We start from the raw sequence: 16,138 nt of genomic DNA, 5'->3' as shown, positions 1-16,138 counted from the left end.
GCAAACATTGTTACACATATAGTCCCTTTCTTATACACACAGACCCGGACACCAGCTCGGTAGCACCTGAGATGGGACTCTACCTATCTAGAGACACATACCTTCGGGCTGAGCTTTGGGACAGGGGTACATAGGAGTACACAGGAGTAGCCTTTGTCTGTCCCCGTCACGAGACAGACACGTACCCAGACACTGGGAACCGTGCCCAGGTCAGCGTGGCGGCTCACCTGCCCGAAGCTCCAGCTTCTGCTCTTGACTTCCGTGGCATCACCGTAAAAGATGACCCCGATGTCGTTGAGGACGTACTCTTCTCTCTCCCTTTCATCGTCCATGAACACGGCATCCTCTGCGGACAGGCACAGAGACCGCCACGGGCTGGTTAGGTCCTGCACCCCTGCGTCTGTCCCCTTAGCTATGGATCAGAAATGTAGCTAGAGGGCTGGTCTTCTGGCCCTGTAGGGAGCTTGGACCCTGTGAGCCAGCAAATGACAGCTGTGGTGCAGGACACTTCAGTGCCATGACTTGACTTGTCTCATATTCCTGCGGCAGCTGTCATGGCTGAATCTGCCCACCAGACCACGTTGTCTCCAGCTGGATGGCTTTGTGGGTGGCTTTCACCCTGCTGAGGCTACTGTGTGTGTCTCTGAACCCCAGACATCGGCCCGAAGTCATGGACATGTTCCTGGGTCAGGACTATGAGTCACCCCAGGACAGGCCATTTCTGAGCCCGGGGTAGTCACAACCCTCATCACCATCCCATGGGAACCTGCTCAGTCCTGGCTCCCAGTGGCCACGTGGCCCTTTGCTTCCTGTTCAGCTTCAGGCTGGCCCACCACACCTGAGCAACAGAAGGACACTGCCCTCCTCTAAGCTTCAGCTGCCCACGGGAACCAGCAAGTCTCCATGAGGTGTGGGAGATGCCGGACTCTTTGGAGTGGGAGCAAGGAGCAAGCTCGACCTTTGCTACTGGTGGAAGGTGGAGAGACCCTTGTCTACACAGCCTGGAGCTTGACGGAAATGAACCCAGGTGAGGCCGGATCTTAGTGTTAAAAGCTCCACAGGGCAGTGGGGCCTAGGATTAGAGCATCACAAGCTGTGGGTTGTGGGGGCTCAGGGCCAACATAGCAGTGCTGAGAGAACTCTATGGTGCTAGGCAAGAGCCTTGCCCAGATCTGCCCCCAGCCCTGCACCAAAACTCTGCTGTCCCCTCTCTCAATGCTGTTGGCCACTAGGGTCTCCAGACCTTCCTCCTTCTTCCTTTTGTCTCCTTCTCCTCCTAGTCTTCTGTCTCCAGAAACCACACACACACACACACACACACACACACACACACACACACACACACACACCACGCATGCACGCACTCATGTTCGAGTTTCTTTCTTTTTTTGTTTTTGTTTTTGTTTTGGGTCATACCCGGCAGTGCTCAGGGGTTACTCCTGGCTCTGTACTCAGAAATCACACCCCTGGCAGCACGGGGGATCATATGGGATGCCAGGATTCGAACCATCATCCTGCTGGATGTAAGGCAAACGCTCAACCTCCATGCTATGTCTCCAGCCCATGTTCGAGTTTCTATGGAAGCCCAACAACATAGGGTAAACATCCACAGAGAAGAACTTTCAGCTACAACAGATGCCCAAGTTTTGTGGGGTCACACCCAGCTCTGTGCTCCTCAGAAATCAATCTCAGCAGTGTGTGAGGCCCAGGAATACTAGGGATTGAACCTGGGTTGGTCACAGCAAAGCCTGTACCAACCACTGTGCTATCTTTCTCTCCCCACCCCTGCCTCTCTCCAGCCACCCTTTGCAGTCCTTATTCCTGAGTCATATCCCCTACCTCACCCTCACCAGCATGCCATGAATATTGTCTATTTTCTTGCATTTCCCAGAATGTTATATAAGCAGATCTGCACACCAGGGCTAATGGAAGCTCTGGTCCTTTCAAGCAGGCTAATTATTTGGAGAATTGGTACATGGTTGGCACCAGAAATTCATTCTCCGACACCATTTCATCTCTCCAGAAGGACCCGGAGCTATAGGCTGACGGGGGTCCCAGAAACTCGTCTTTCTGGGCAGGAAGCTGTGGTGTAACCAGGTGTCTCTTGGCAATGCCCCTAACCTAAAAGGATAGACCATTTAATTCCTAAGGGCCACAGACCAGGAGTAACACATGAAGAAGGGACGAACCCAGAGCCTGCAATTTAGGGCAGCCACCAAAGGGCGCTTTCATCCAAAGAGCAAAGGGCACCAGTGGGTTTGCCAGCACCGGTGGCCATCCTGGACCCACTGTGGGGCACCCCCTGCCCCGAACTGGAGATTATTTTGGGTTCTATTCTTTGATAATATTGTTTTAGCTGTTGTGACAGTGGAAGTCACAAAGGGAAAAGAAAAAAGCTTTTTAAGGTCAAGTTAAAAGATATTACCTGCAGAGGAATGAAGATGGATTGAAACAATATTTTCACAGATGAAACTTTTGGGTATGCTGCATGCCCAAGGCTAAGCAGCTGTGTGGATTTCCATTTCTAAGGGGGCATCCTGTCGAACCCAGAATCCCACCTTGACACGGACCCAAGAGGAGTCAGTAGCATGGGGCAGAGCAAGGATGAGGACATCTGTCCCTTGAATTTCACTGTCAGGCTCCAGAGAGGAGCTGAGGAGAGGTAACATTGCAAGGCGTCAGCACTACCCGTGGAAGACACCGAGGTGGCTGGTGACCATGAGCGTGACCCTAGTGTGCTCCCACGAGCCAGGATGACCCACAGGCTCTGCTGCTGGGTCCCCAGCCCTGGTGAGCAAATGTCTCTCTCAGACACCCCGATCTCATGTGTGAGCACCTCAGAGACCCCGAGTGGTTGCGGGGCACATGGCAGGGAAGGGGCCCAGAGCATCTGGGATATAGGAAGTTGAGCTTGAGACCCCACTGAGGGAGCCACCAACGTACTTTCCTTTGAGTCTAGATGGATTCTCTGTGATGATGGGTCTGTGCACACATGCATGGTGGTCAGTCTGTTCTAGAGGGTTCTTCCCTGTTCTGGAAGGTCCTTTCCTGACCTGGAAGGATCTGGACACACGTATGTGGTGGCCAGCCTGTTGCAAAAGGTCCTTTCCTGTTCTGGAAGGATCTATACATACTTGCTTTTGTTGCACGCTCACCTCCATACCCTCCCTTTCTTCCTGTCTTTCTGACTCAAGAGACAGAAAAGGGTTAGGGGAAAATCACACGCACTTAATACATAAACGCACTCAATTCTCCTCCCGCTATGCAGCGTTTTATTTTCCAGCCTCTCGAGATCAGCTGAAGGGGTGTCGGAAATGCTGCCTGGAGTGTGTGTCAATGTGGGTGTTTCGTAAGATGATCCTTAAACTGTCGACAGACACGGTAGGGTCAGCTCGTGTCAGGCTTGATGTGATGGTGTTTTAAATCTAGAAGCCACTTCAGCAGCAATGAGGAAGGCAGGAGCCTGGCGGGGCGAGCTCCGAGGCTTGGCACAGCCTCCCTCCCTCCCTCCTGCCCATTCTTCTGTCCGTCAGTTTTCTGTCTGTCCTCATCAATGAGGCGTCTGTGTTTTAATCTAACACCCTCCTAACACCTTCAGCTAGGAGTCAGTTTCCTGGGACAATTTTGTATGGTGCAGAATACGCCCAGATCCTCCACTGTCCTCCACACTGAGGAGGACTACCCTGGTCACTCCTGTGTCATCTGCCATAGTGGTGGAGCAGCTGGCATTGAACTGAGTTTTGTCCTCAAGGCCACTGTGTGGACACACAGGTGCTCTGTGCCCCTTGCCCTGTGAAATCCCTGGAGCACTTCTGCACCCCGAGTCCCATCACTGAGCTTCAGGGGAAGCAGACAGTCGTCTTGGGGCTGCCTCACCCCAAACCAAGTTTTCTCAGGAAAAAGATGCACGTGGAAGTCACCCTCGAGCCCAGAGTGGCTGTTTCAGCTGCTCCCTGGATTCCTGCTGCTCTTTTTTCATGGGGGACACGGTGGTCTCCTGTGTGGGGACAGCATGCTGACCGCTGCTGAACACATAATCAAAACTACACACAGAAGGGGACTTGGTGACCTCCACGTAGGTGGCTAAGTGCCAGCTCCTGTGGGCCCGAGAGCGTTAGGAAGACTCGTTTCAGACCATTTGTGGGGCCTGGGAGATGTCCCAGGGCTGGGTTAGCCTTTGCAGACCAAATCTTAGGTTTGGTCCCTAAGAGACAAAGCTGGGAATGGCTTCTGAGCAGAGAGCCCAAAGAGGAAAAATTAAATCTGTTAACTGACTAATTTTCGTGCCTTTTCTGTCATATAATGTTGGGGTCACACAGCAGACGAGGGTCATACAGGGACCAAACCGCTCCCTCACCTATGAGCAGGAAGTCAGCCCTGAGCCCTCCCCTGGCCATGAGAATCTCCTGGTTGCCAGAGTTCAGCAGTTAGAAGTTAACAGTTAACCAGGACACTTTACCACCGACTCGAGCCCTGCAGCCCACTCAGAGGTGGGGTTTAGAGGACAGGAAATGGGACATATAATCAATTATGCACATTTTCCCTCCTAAGATCGTGTTTTCTAGTTTTTATCCCCTCCCTCTGGTGGTGGGGAACATAAAATCATTCAGTGTAGCAGTGAGAAGAGTTCTTGGGTAGCCTTTGAACCCCAATCCCCAAAAAGGCACTTGAACTCCTTGAAGAAATGCGTTATTGCAGGTCTGGGCAAGATCAGGGAGCAATGAGCCCATGAGAGTATGAGGAGGCCAGGAGAAGCTCAAGGACTCAGGGCCAAGACTCAGGAACCAGCGTGAAAGTGCCAAGAACAATCTGGAGCCAGAATTTTAAAATCCAGAAACTGACCAAAGCCCAGAATTCAATTATTTGGAGCATTATCCAAAACCTAGATAGCCATGATCTAAAAATCCAGAAACTGACCAGAACCTAGAACACGACCCAGAACCTGAAAAGTCTAGAACACGGGCTAGAATCCAGAACCGAGGCCTGCAGAGTTACATGAAACATTCTGATATCCCTACCTCACAGTGACTGCAGATCCTGGGAAGGTTGTACGATGACGCACAGCTTTTATGATCCCACCAGAGGCCACGTGCAGGTAAGGAATGCGAACAGCCCCTGACTGGTGCTGAGGTAACACTGCCATTCAGCTGAGCAAAACTTCCATTTGTGAAAGGATGTCAGGTGTCCTCACGGGCTGTGAGGCAGCAAACCTGGTCCAGCTGATACTCAGAGCAGAGGCAGCGGCTGGCCAGCCTGTCTCTCTAGATCGATGGGCCCCAGGCAGACCCTACCTGCCCTTTCTCTCACCTGCCTGCCCCACAGAGGGAGCGCCCTCTCAACTGCGAAGTGATTGAGTATCTGCAGTCAAGCTCATTAGCTCCCCCTCACTCCTCACGGGGCCTGCAGGGGGAGAGACTCACTACATTGCCCCAGGCATGCCAAGCAGATCAGGGAAAGGTTCTGCACCGGATGGTCCAAGGGGCAGGTGAAAATCTGTGGCATGAAATCTGGGGTCATGCTATGGGGGGAAACAGGTGGGAAGAGACCAGGCTTGGAAGAGGTTAGGAAATGCTTGTCCACATGATGAAGGATTCTGAGTTACTTCAAATTCAAGGTATGGACAAGCCAGAGAAAAATTGTCCCAGAGTGACTTGGTAGGTACCACTTGGGGACATAGGTCGGAGTTGTGAGAAGACTGGTTTAAAACTTAAACCTGGCTTGGTTATCAGGACATCCCCCCCCCCACTCCACCAGCTGTAACAGTGGAACACGAGTGGGTATGCAAATGCTCGCACATTTGCACAGCCTGTGTCCATGTATGCAGGTGTCTATAGATGCCAGTGCCTTTTAAGACAGGATGTAAACTAGAATATGTGCAGACAGAAGAGTGGAATGACTGGCATTTTCTTGAAATTGGGAAAACAATAAGAAAAAGTGATGGATTGAGGCCAGTGCGGCCACTTCTTGATGGCTGCTGAGTTGGGAGTTACGTAAGGAAGCATTTCCTGTGCTGTTCTCCCTGCTTTTGATTTTGTTTGGAAATCTCAATAATAAAAATAGACTCAGAGCTCATAAAAAGTTTGAATGAAAACATTCAAAAAGCTCCTGCTTGGATGTGAAAATTCAATAAGGCAAAGGTATAAATTGGGCCCAAATCAGTCCATCTAGTGAGTTGTACCCTCTCTGCTTTTGCAGAGGGCAAGCTGGGAAGTTAAATTGGGGACCTGCTTCGACCACGAAATACGTTCCCAGGCATTGAGTCTACACACAGTGTGGGACCTGCTTCAACCATGAAACACGTCCCAAGCATCGGGCCTACACAGTGTGGGACGTGCAACAAGCAACAATTTCAAGACCGACCGTAAAAGACCAAACCTCGTGGGTAAGAAGCACCAGCAAGGGTTGATTGGCGGAGGGAGAGGACTGGGGGCCCGGGTAGGATAAGGAGTGAGGCCCACATAGAGGGAGAGACCCTCTGATGGTGCAGAGACACCCCAATGAGGGCCAGGGAATAGTTCCCAGGACAGAGAATATGTCTGGGGCACAAACCCTGAGCTCCAGCATACAGGTCTCACAACCTGTAGGGTATAGAAGAGGAGGTTGAAAGTGAGAATGGAAGGAAGGAAAGATGAAAGAAAGGAAGAAAGAAAGAAAGAAGGAAGGAAGGAAGGTGAGGGAGGAAGAAAAGGAGAGAGGGAGGGAGGGAGGGAAGAAGGGAGAAAAGAAGGAAGAAAGGAAGGGAGGAAGGGAGGGAGGGAGGAAGGAAGGGAGGGAGGAAGGAATGAAGGGAGGAAGGAAGGAAGGAAGGAAGGAAGGAAGGAAGGAAGGAAGGAAGGAAGGAAGGAAGGAAGGAAGGAAGGAAGGAAGGAAGGAAGGAGGGAGGGAGGGAGAGAGGGAGGGAGGAAGAAAGGAAGGAAGGAAGGAAGGGAGGGAGGAGGAAGGAAGGAAGGAGGAAGGGAGGGAGGGAGGAAGAAAGGAAGGAAGGGAGGAAGGAAGGAAGGAAGAAAGGAAGGAAGGAAGGAGGGAGGGAGGGAGGGAGGGAAGAGGGTAGGAAAGAAGGGAGGGAGGAAGGAAAGAAGAAAGGGAGGGAGGAAGGAAGAAAGGAAGGGAAGAAGGGAGGGAAGGATGAAGGAGGGGAGAAAGAAAGGAAGGGAGGGAAGAGAGGTAGTGAGGGAGAGAAGTGAAGGAGAGAGGAAGGGAGAAATAAAGGAAGGAGAAAGGAAGGGAGGAAGGAAGGAAAGAAGGACAGGAGGGAAGAAGGAAGAAATGGAGGCAGGAGGGAAGGAGGGAAGAGTGAATGAGGAGGAGAGAGGGGCAACTCCTACACTTCGGCTCCCCCATCTGTCTGAGGCCAGTAAGCAGGCCGGTGCCCCACCCCGACTTTCTCCTGCATGGCCGGCATCACTCACCTTCACACCATGGATTGAAGAGGATGTAGGTGTCCGTGTCCGGGTTCCGGGGGGTGCGCAAGACCCCATAGGGTGTCCACACGGCCACGTACATGCGGAATTTGCCCACGATGCAGTTCGGGGAGGGCTGGACCTTGAGGCGCACGGACCTGTCTTCTCGCATCACCACCTGGGCACCCCACCTGCCCTTCTGCAACTCCCGCACCACCGGGACCGGGATGTAGGTGCCCTTATTTTCCATGGGGTATCGGCCTGCGGGAGGACAGATGGCCATAGGTGACCCTGGCAGACCCGGCTTCCCCCCTCCATGCCAGCACCAGGAGAACCTCAGCAGATAAGGAAGCCGCAGTTCAGAGGTCTTATCAGGAGTGACAGTGCTCAGGAGTAAGTGACAGTGCTTGAAGGTGACAGCACTCCAGGTGCTGGGGGGTGGGTGAGGGACAGTGCTCAGGCTTTGTTACACCTGCAGACGGGATCCCAGGGCTCAGCTGCTGACCTGGGTCGTGATGCTGTTTCTCGGGAGCTGTGCCTGAAGCTCAGCATGAGCCCGGGGGGCACAACCTTGGTGCAGCCCCTCCAGGACAAAGGGCACCCGGATGTGCCACCACCTGCCCCAGGGCCCACTCGGGGGACACTTGTAGGGTCCCACATGGCCCTTTTCTGCCTCAGGGGCTGGCAATGGGCCACAAACCGGGACCTGAGTGAGAGGCTGCTTCCAGCCGCTCCTCCCTCCCTGCCTCTCCCCTCCTTTGCCCTCTCTCCTCAGAAGCCAGGGCCAGTTCAGGGAGGACTCCACAGCACTTCATCGCACTCCATCGCTGGACAACATGTGTGTGATGTGTGTGTTATATGTGTGAAATGGGCGTTGTGTGTGCATGTCTGTGTTGTGTGTGTTGTATATGTGTGTGAGTGTGTGTTGTAGTCACACAGATGCAGGTGCCATCAGAATCTTCTCAGGGCATTTCCTTCTGCTGCAAGAGTCCTCCCCACTATTCTAGGGCTCCAGCCTCTTTGAGACCAAGATCGTAGTTAGCCTCATGAACTGTCAGTTCGAGGAGGCTCCAGGATACCCCAAGCCTTGGCCTGACAGTGAGGAGACTCAGCTCCTGCAGAAATTTCCCTACACACTCGACACATCAGTCCTGGTAGAAGAAAAGCACAAAACGCATGGCGCAAAGCATTTGGGTGCTCAGACAGAAACTTCCAGAGCAAGCCTCTGGCCCTGGGTCTTGTCTTGGTGGTGGACTGGACCAGGAACCAGCTGCTGCTGCTGTTGCTGCTGCTGCTGTGTGTGTGTGTGTGTACGAGTGTGTGTTGGGGACTGCACGGAGAGGGACACTCGGGGGGGCTGAGAGTCTCAATGAGGCTCAGTCTTCATGGACCAAGAATCTAGAGCAGTCACAAGCAAGGCTGTGTCCTGGGGTCAGTGGGACAAGGGGTGGTCCCAGGGGACCATGTGGGTGAGCAGGATGGGGGGTGGTTGTAGGGAGGTGCCTCTGACCCCACCTAACACACCGATCACCTTTTAACCGGCTCTGGAGAGGCCACAGTGACTCAGAACTCGATAATGAGATTCTGACCTGGGACCAAAGATGGTTCTTCAGGTTGTGTGTTTTCGGCCCCCTGGGGATGACATTGGGGCCAGTCCCCCTGCACTGACCATGCTGGGTGGGAGTGGTAGGCCAGTTCTGGGCACTGACCCATGTGTGTTCACATGGAGCTCCAGGGTCCTGACGGGTGCAACCATGGACACGGTGTGTCCAGGGCCCACGAGGAAGACAAAGACACTCAAAGACCCTAGGTCCCCTCACCCCAGGCCCTCACCTTGTCCTGACCCTCCTCTCTGGCCAGGACTTGCCTTCCCCTGCTCCTGTCCTTGACCATGTCAGATTCAGGCTGTCCTGAGCAGAGCTCGGAGGACTCTGGACAGGGAGAAGGGGGTCAGCCCATATCCCTTGTCCCCTCGTCCCCAATACAGGTCCTGGGTACAGGAACCTGAGTGCTGAAGCCCAGCAAGCCCAACCCTGTCTCTGACCCCAACCCCTGTGTGTGATCTAGGTGGCAAATCGGCACAATATTCCAGGGTTCGAAGCAACTGGCGGCAGTTGCTTTCAGGGATTAATATGGCAACTTTCTTCGGCACCAGACACAGGGAGTTGGAGGAGCCAGAGGCTGCCAGTCCCAGCAGCTCCTGACAGTGAGAGCCGGGGGCAGGGATGTGCAGGAGGGGAGCGAAGCGTTGGCTTCCTCTGCACCCATACCACCTAGCAGTACTCCTGTCCCCCGGCCAGCCCCTCCCATCCCACGTCCGAAACACTCACCGATGACATACTCCACCCTGAAGAAGTCCCTGCGCGGGTCATAGGGCCGATTGAAGTCGATCTGGACGTAGAAGCTCTGTCCACGCCGCACAATGAGACTGTCGCAGTCATACTTGTCCGTGTGGTGGTCCACCTTATTGCTGTCCCACCTCTCCTTGAATAGGTGCACAGCTGTTACGTTCAGGTAATCTGGTGCGAGAACAGTCAGTGATGGGTGAGGCAGGGCAGGGGGCAGGGGGCAGGTCCCCGCAGCTGCCAACATGCCCTCACCCTGATGCTGGGCACAGGGGCAGAAAGGGCACCTCTGCGGGTTCCTTCCTGCCAGCAGCATCGTGTCCTGAATCCCCAGTCCCCAGGGTCAAACCTTTTTTTAGGAGGTGGGACAGGTGAGAATACCAGGAGGGGCTTCTCTGGCCTCCAGGGTCACTTCTGTTCAGGGTTGGCCAGACATTCTCAGGACCCTTGTGGGGGACACAGGGAAGGGAGAAAGGGGATGCAGTTCTTTGAGGGGTGACAGTTTGGAGGACATGAGGTGGGGAGGGGCTGCCCATTGTTCTGGGACTCAGATGTGCAGGGCAGGCCGGGGATGGCACCCAGATCTGACTACTGTTTGTAACCCGAATGTCCTCCAGAATTGTCCAATGTCTGTAGCTTGAGTGTCCCCTAGACCTGTCCACTGTCTGTAGCTTGAGTGTCCCCTAGACCTGTCCACTGCCTGTAGCCTGAATGTCCTCAGTCCTATGCTGTCTGTGAGCTCAGTTCTTTGCCTCCTGGTTCCTGCTATTTTCTGTCCCCAGGAATTTCCCCTGCGCACTATTCTGTTGTCATCAGAGACAGGAACATAAATGTTGATTAAGGCTCTGCCTAAGAAATACAAGGCTCATAAAGGAACAGTGGGACATACTAAAAGTGCCAGAATAACAAGGCAGCGTGCGAGCAGGTGCATCAAGAACGTGGGGGATGGGAAAGGTGCGCGTGGGGAGGAGAGGGAGGTCTTTGGTGGAAGGGAAGGAGGTCTGTGTGGGAAGGGGATGGAGGTGTGCCAGTTGTCCCCCTCCCACTCCCAAACTATGTTCCCCATAAATGACCCTTTCCAACAGCCACGAATAGAGGGGGTGACTTTGCAGGGGGATCAATAGTGTGTGGGGAGGGCCCTGGCACCTGGACAACTGTGGTTTGATCCCTGTTCCAACGATGGTCCCCCGGTTCCAACCATGGTTTTCTGAGCCCCGCTAGGAATGATCCCTGAGCTCGGAGCTGAGAGTCAGCCCTCAGCACCACTGAGGGTGGCCCCAAAACCAATAAGCTAAAGTGGAACAAGGGGCAGTTATAGTCAGTCCCCCCTCCCTGGCACCATGCCCTTGGGCCTGCAGTGGGGACCACAAAAAGATTGTCTATAAGATACAAATCTAATAGTTCCGCCACCATAGCTCCCAACCCCACATCCTCCAGAGGACAGAGCCTGGACTGCTGCCCGTTTCTCAAGGACAGTTCCTGGGTTTCAGCACCAGGCCAGCAGGGCTGGGAATATCCCACCATGCCCCGCAGAGCTTGCGGAGGCCTCAGGACTAATCTGGGTCCCCAAGTTCTCTCCAGGGAAACAGAGATGTGGCATCCAGAGAGGGTGCAAGAGAACCCAGGGTCCCACCTCCTGACTGCCTCTCACTGATTGCCCAGCATTGCCCCAGTCGTACACGCTCAGCTGAGGGTCCTCACGGTGTCTCAGACCCTTGTCTGTCACTTCTGGCAATGGCAAGTGCTGTCTCCATAATGGGGCAAACTTCTGCCAGCACAGAGACCTTCCAGGAGAAGGACTTCCAGAAGAAGTCCCAGGGGACCAAACATTTCTGGGAACCCCCCTACTCCCCAGGTCAGTAGCTTTCATGCCAAAGAGGCAGCTCCATGAGGTCAGCTGGACTCAGTGGGCAGAGCTGGGCTTGGATGCCAGCAGGAGCCTGCGGGCAGGAGCGGGTGCCCAGACCAAGACAGGCTGGCCTGTGCCCTAGGAGGGTGGGCTGGAGCCGGGAGGGGCAGCCACGGGCCCCAGAAGCGGGAGATGTTTTTTATGAGACTTGGCCCGGGTCCCATCGCAACATTTCTCTGCATCTCCACAAGGCTGCACCCTCCCTGCTAGCCCCTCATCCCAGACACAGGGCCCAGGACCAGCTCTCACAAAAGGGGCTGTTGTCACCTCCAGCTCAGCAAACAGGAAATGACAGGGCAGCTCTCCGGCCAGGCAGGGCCCCCCTGGCTGCGACTATCCCCAGTATGAGAATAAAGTCAGATATTGTGGCTGGGAATATGGCTGGCTTCTCTCCCAAAGTGGCAGATTTGGGGGGGGGGGGGGAAGGGGGCCAAACAATTCACTTCTGCCTGATTTCAGCACATTGGGAAATGGGCTGTGAAAAACCCTCCTAGCTGGCAGCCAACTTCTCCCCTAACGGGACAAAAGTTCTTTTCTTCAGATGGAGGGGAGGTGTCTCATCACTGAAGGGTCTGGTAATAAGGTAAAGTTCAAGACTTCCTGGGGGTTTGGGGTGGTCAGTAACCCACAAGCTGCCCCATGGCACTGGAGAGGCTCTTCTGCAGAAAAGAGGCCAGGACAGGCTTTTGGGGTCCCCTCTGGGTGCCTAAGCATCCTTCTTCTGATGCAAGAACAGGCCTCCTGCAGTGTTTTTCTCTGCTTCTGCTGCTGCTGCTCTGGGCATGCTCCTGGTGCCCCAGAGGTCACTTGCATGTCCAGGACTCAAGTTCTCTGGCATTGCTGCCCACCTGTAGCTCCCCCTTCCTGGAGCGAGCCCAGGGCCCCTGACTCTTTACCCTCAGTTTAGGGGCTTCAAGGCTTTGCTGTGTCCAGCTGCTGGTCCTGCCCTGTGACTCAGCGTCTAGTCCTTCCACCCACCACTGATCCACGCTGGGTTTGGCCAAGACCTTCTCAGGCCACTGCCCACCAGCTCATGACCTCATGAACTGATCTGTGATTGTGTCCACTGGGGAGTTGCTAGTGGTGTCCCCGAGTCCCCAGGACACTGTCCCTGCACCCCCTGCTCAGACCTGCAGGACAGGATGAGGGGTGACCAAGTGCTCTCATGCTGAGGGAGAGAGGCCAGAAGGACAGAGCCAGAAGCCTGCGAGTTCATGTCCACACAGGCCCTAAGGAGCATCACAGCTCCTGGGCCAGTGACCTCCTGACCCATGCCCTCTCCCTCCTGGCACAGGAAAATGTAAACGGATAACACCAAGGGTCCTGGACAGCATGGAGGAGCGTGGCTGAGACCCTCTCCGGGTGCCGGTGTTTCCCAGTGTGCTGAGTCAGGGAACAGGGATCACACAGGAACCACTTAAGGTTCATGTAAGAACCACTTAAGGACCATGTAAAGACTACATAAAAATCATGTAAGGACCATGCCAAGACCGCATAAATATTATGTAAGGATCATGTATGGACTATATAAGGGCCATGTAATGACCACACAAATACCACGTAAGGACCATGCAAAGACCACATAAAGACCATGTAACATGTAAAGACCATATAAGGACCACATAAGGACCATGTAAGGTTCACATGAGGGCCATGTAAGGACCATGCAAAGATCATATAAAGACTATTAAGGATCATGTAAGGACCAAATAAAGATCACATAAGGACCACATAAGGAGAAGTAAGGACCACACCAAGACCACATAAAGACTATGTAAGCACCATGTAAGGATCACGTAAGGATCACATAAGGACCATGTGAGAACCATATAAGGTACACATAAAGGTCATATAAGGACCATGCAAAGATCATATAAAGACTATGTAAGGATCATGTAAGGACCACGTAAAGATCACATAAGGACCACCTAAGGACCATGTTAGGACCACACAGTTTCACGTAGAGCAGAAGTTTGGAGATCCCATTCTCTAGCCCTCTGCTGCCCTCAGCCAGGCAGTCAAGAATGATGTGGCGGGGGCTGGAATGATAGCGCAGCAAGGGGAGTGTTTACTTTGCACATACCAGACCCGGGTTCAATCCCCAGAATCCCATATAGTCCCTCAAACCTCCCAGGTGGGATCTCTGAGCACCACCCCGGGCGTAGCCCCAAATCCCCTGTCCAGAAAGAAGGGAAGGGGGTGAGTGTTGACCTGGGGATCTCCCCTCCTGGACCCAACAACCTGGGACCCCAGTCTGAGAGTCGGAGCTAAAAAGTGCTCAGGCGCCACCCAAGGCCACTGTGGGTACTACAAGCAGATGCTGTTCAGGGACATCCCCGGGGGCGGGGGTGGGGTGGGGTGGAGGTCTGGGGATGCTCCCCTTAGGGAAGGGGTGATTGGTGGCTGATTACTCAGAACCTGAACCTATTTCTAGCTCAGGGATCTGCAGCACAGCCAGAGGGTGGAGACCATCCTGGCCGGGCTGGGCTCTGTCCACACAAAGGTGTGAAGACTCAGCGTGTTTTTGGGACCTGGGTGCTCACTGGGTCACAGCGACCCAGCACAGGGCTGAGTCACCAGCCTGGGGCATTCGGTCTATGCCCAGCATCACCCCCGAACGCCCTAGCAGCCCCCGAGATGGCCCGCCCAGCCGAGCACACAGAGCTTCATTCTCCAGAGTGACCGGCAAGGCCCCACCAGGGCTGGCTGCCAGAGTCAGCACAGCCCGGCCTAGCTCTGACAGCCCACAATGGACACACGGGCACTTGGACACACAGATACATGAATACATGGGCATTCAGGTACTTGAGCTTATGGGCACTCGGGCACAAAGACACATGAACATGTGGGCACTTGACCGCATGGACACTCGGGTACTTGGGCTTAGGGGCACTCAAGCACACGGGCATAAGACACTTGGGCACACAAGCACGCACCTTGTGGGTTGAAGCCCCGGGGACTCAGGCTCGTCAGCTCCTCTGTGGGCAACTCATTCTCAGCCACATTGGAAGTGCTCCGGGGCACAGCACGGCGGCCGGCAAAGGCAGGTCGGGACGTCTCTGTCATGGTGATTCTGAGCTCCTGGGGGACAGGCCAAGGGTGTGAGGACAGTAGCAGGGCTGAGAGGGTCAGTGACCCCTGTGAGGGTGATCTGTGTGGTGACCCCTATGTGGTGACCCTTATGGTGACCCCTGTGTGGTAACCCCTGTCAGGTGACCTCAATGTGGTGACCTCTGTAATGGTGACCCTTCAGGAACAGATTCACAGGGACACACAGAACACCTGGACACAGGCAAACACCCCCCCCCCCCCAGACTGCAGCCATGCTGGTGAGTCCCTGTCACCCTTCAGCCTTGCCCGAGCTGCTCAGCCCCACGTCGCTGTGCCCCGAGGTGCCAGTCTGTCCTGTGGAGAAGCACTCCCACAGCTGAGGGGTACAGGAATCTTCCCTGAGCCCTGTCTCTTACTGGGGCCCACATGTTCCCTTGAGTTCCTCAGAGTGACCCCCAAACCCAAACCAGATGATGCAAAACAAACCTTTACCCAGACAAAGGTGGGCATTGAGGCTGCACCTTAGGGAAGAGAGCCTGGATGAGGGCTCGGGGGTGAGGTAGAGGGGCCACAGGAAGAGACAGAGGGATCACAGGGGGGTCGTAGGGGTGAGGCCCAGGGGCATCAGGGGCGAAGCTGAGAGTCTGCAGGGGTGAGGCAGGACAAGGGGATGCCAACATGCGGTGGGGCAGTGTTTGGGCACACATACCCCTCCAGCGACACCCCCCCTCGGCGGGCCATACCCAACCGCAGACCCAGCTCTACCTCCCCTGTCTCCCAACTGCAAGCCCTGGCAGGTCCCTGCTCTGTGCCCGGTGCAGCCCCCTCCCCACCACCCCGACTTCCTAGTCCCTCCACTGTGCCCCATGAGCCTCCTGATTGCAGGGCGGGGCTTAGAGACTGGGGAGGGTCCAGGCAGCTTCAAGTCCTTTGTGGGGCCCACCAGGGTGGGGTTCAGGAGTGGGGGGATTAATCTTGGGAATAAGGGGTCTGGAGTGCAGGGAGGAGGATTTGATGTGCTGAGCTGTGACCCCCTTGGAGGCAGAACTGGATGCCCCCGGTGTGGCAGGGAGGCCCATGTTTAGGTGTGGGGTGGCGTGTGCTCTTCCAGTCGGGGTCGGGTTGTGGGGCAGGGTCGTGCCCAGAGTCTCTCTGGACCCCCGGGTCCTGCCCACAAGTGCTGTGGCTACAGAGAAGGGGTGGGGTGGGGTCCGCCCACATCCTGCTCACCTCGGTCCTCAGAGTGGCTCAGGCTCCGCTTCCTTGGAGGAACGTTCAAGCCCCAGCCAGGACAGGGCCTTAAATAGCTGCTCAAGCCTTGGTGCCCTGGGCTGGGCCTCTGCCCTCCACCCCCACCTCCCAGCTCCACCCTCCAGGGCTGGGGACGCCCAAGGCCGGTGGCAAGACCAGCCCAGGGCCTCCGGGGAGTGTGG

The 16,138-nt window shown here is 55.0% G+C and overlaps 1 protein-coding gene across 1 annotated transcript in view; it reads right to left on the bottom strand.

Moving 5' to 3' along the window:
- The window catches only part of F13A1 (coagulation factor XIII A chain), a 59,864-nt gene extending 45,144 nt beyond the window's left edge, over positions 1–14,720 (bottom strand). The window contains 4 exon segments of the mRNA XM_049764959.1: positions 228–346; positions 7,410–7,661; positions 9,731–9,919; positions 14,591–14,720. Coding sequence (XP_049620916.1) covers positions 228–346; positions 7,410–7,661; positions 9,731–9,919; positions 14,591–14,720 — 690 coding nt within the window.
- Between the last annotated feature and the right edge of the window lie 1,418 nt (positions 14,721–16,138).

The sequence above is a fragment of the Suncus etruscus genome, chromosome 18 (assembly GCF_024139225.1).
Source record: "Suncus etruscus isolate mSunEtr1 chromosome 18, mSunEtr1.pri.cur, whole genome shotgun sequence".
NCBI lineage: Eukaryota > Metazoa > Chordata > Mammalia > Eulipotyphla > Soricidae > Suncus > Suncus etruscus.
The sequence above is the reverse complement of the archived record's forward strand: the minus strand, read 5'-3'. Positions and strand labels throughout refer to the sequence as shown.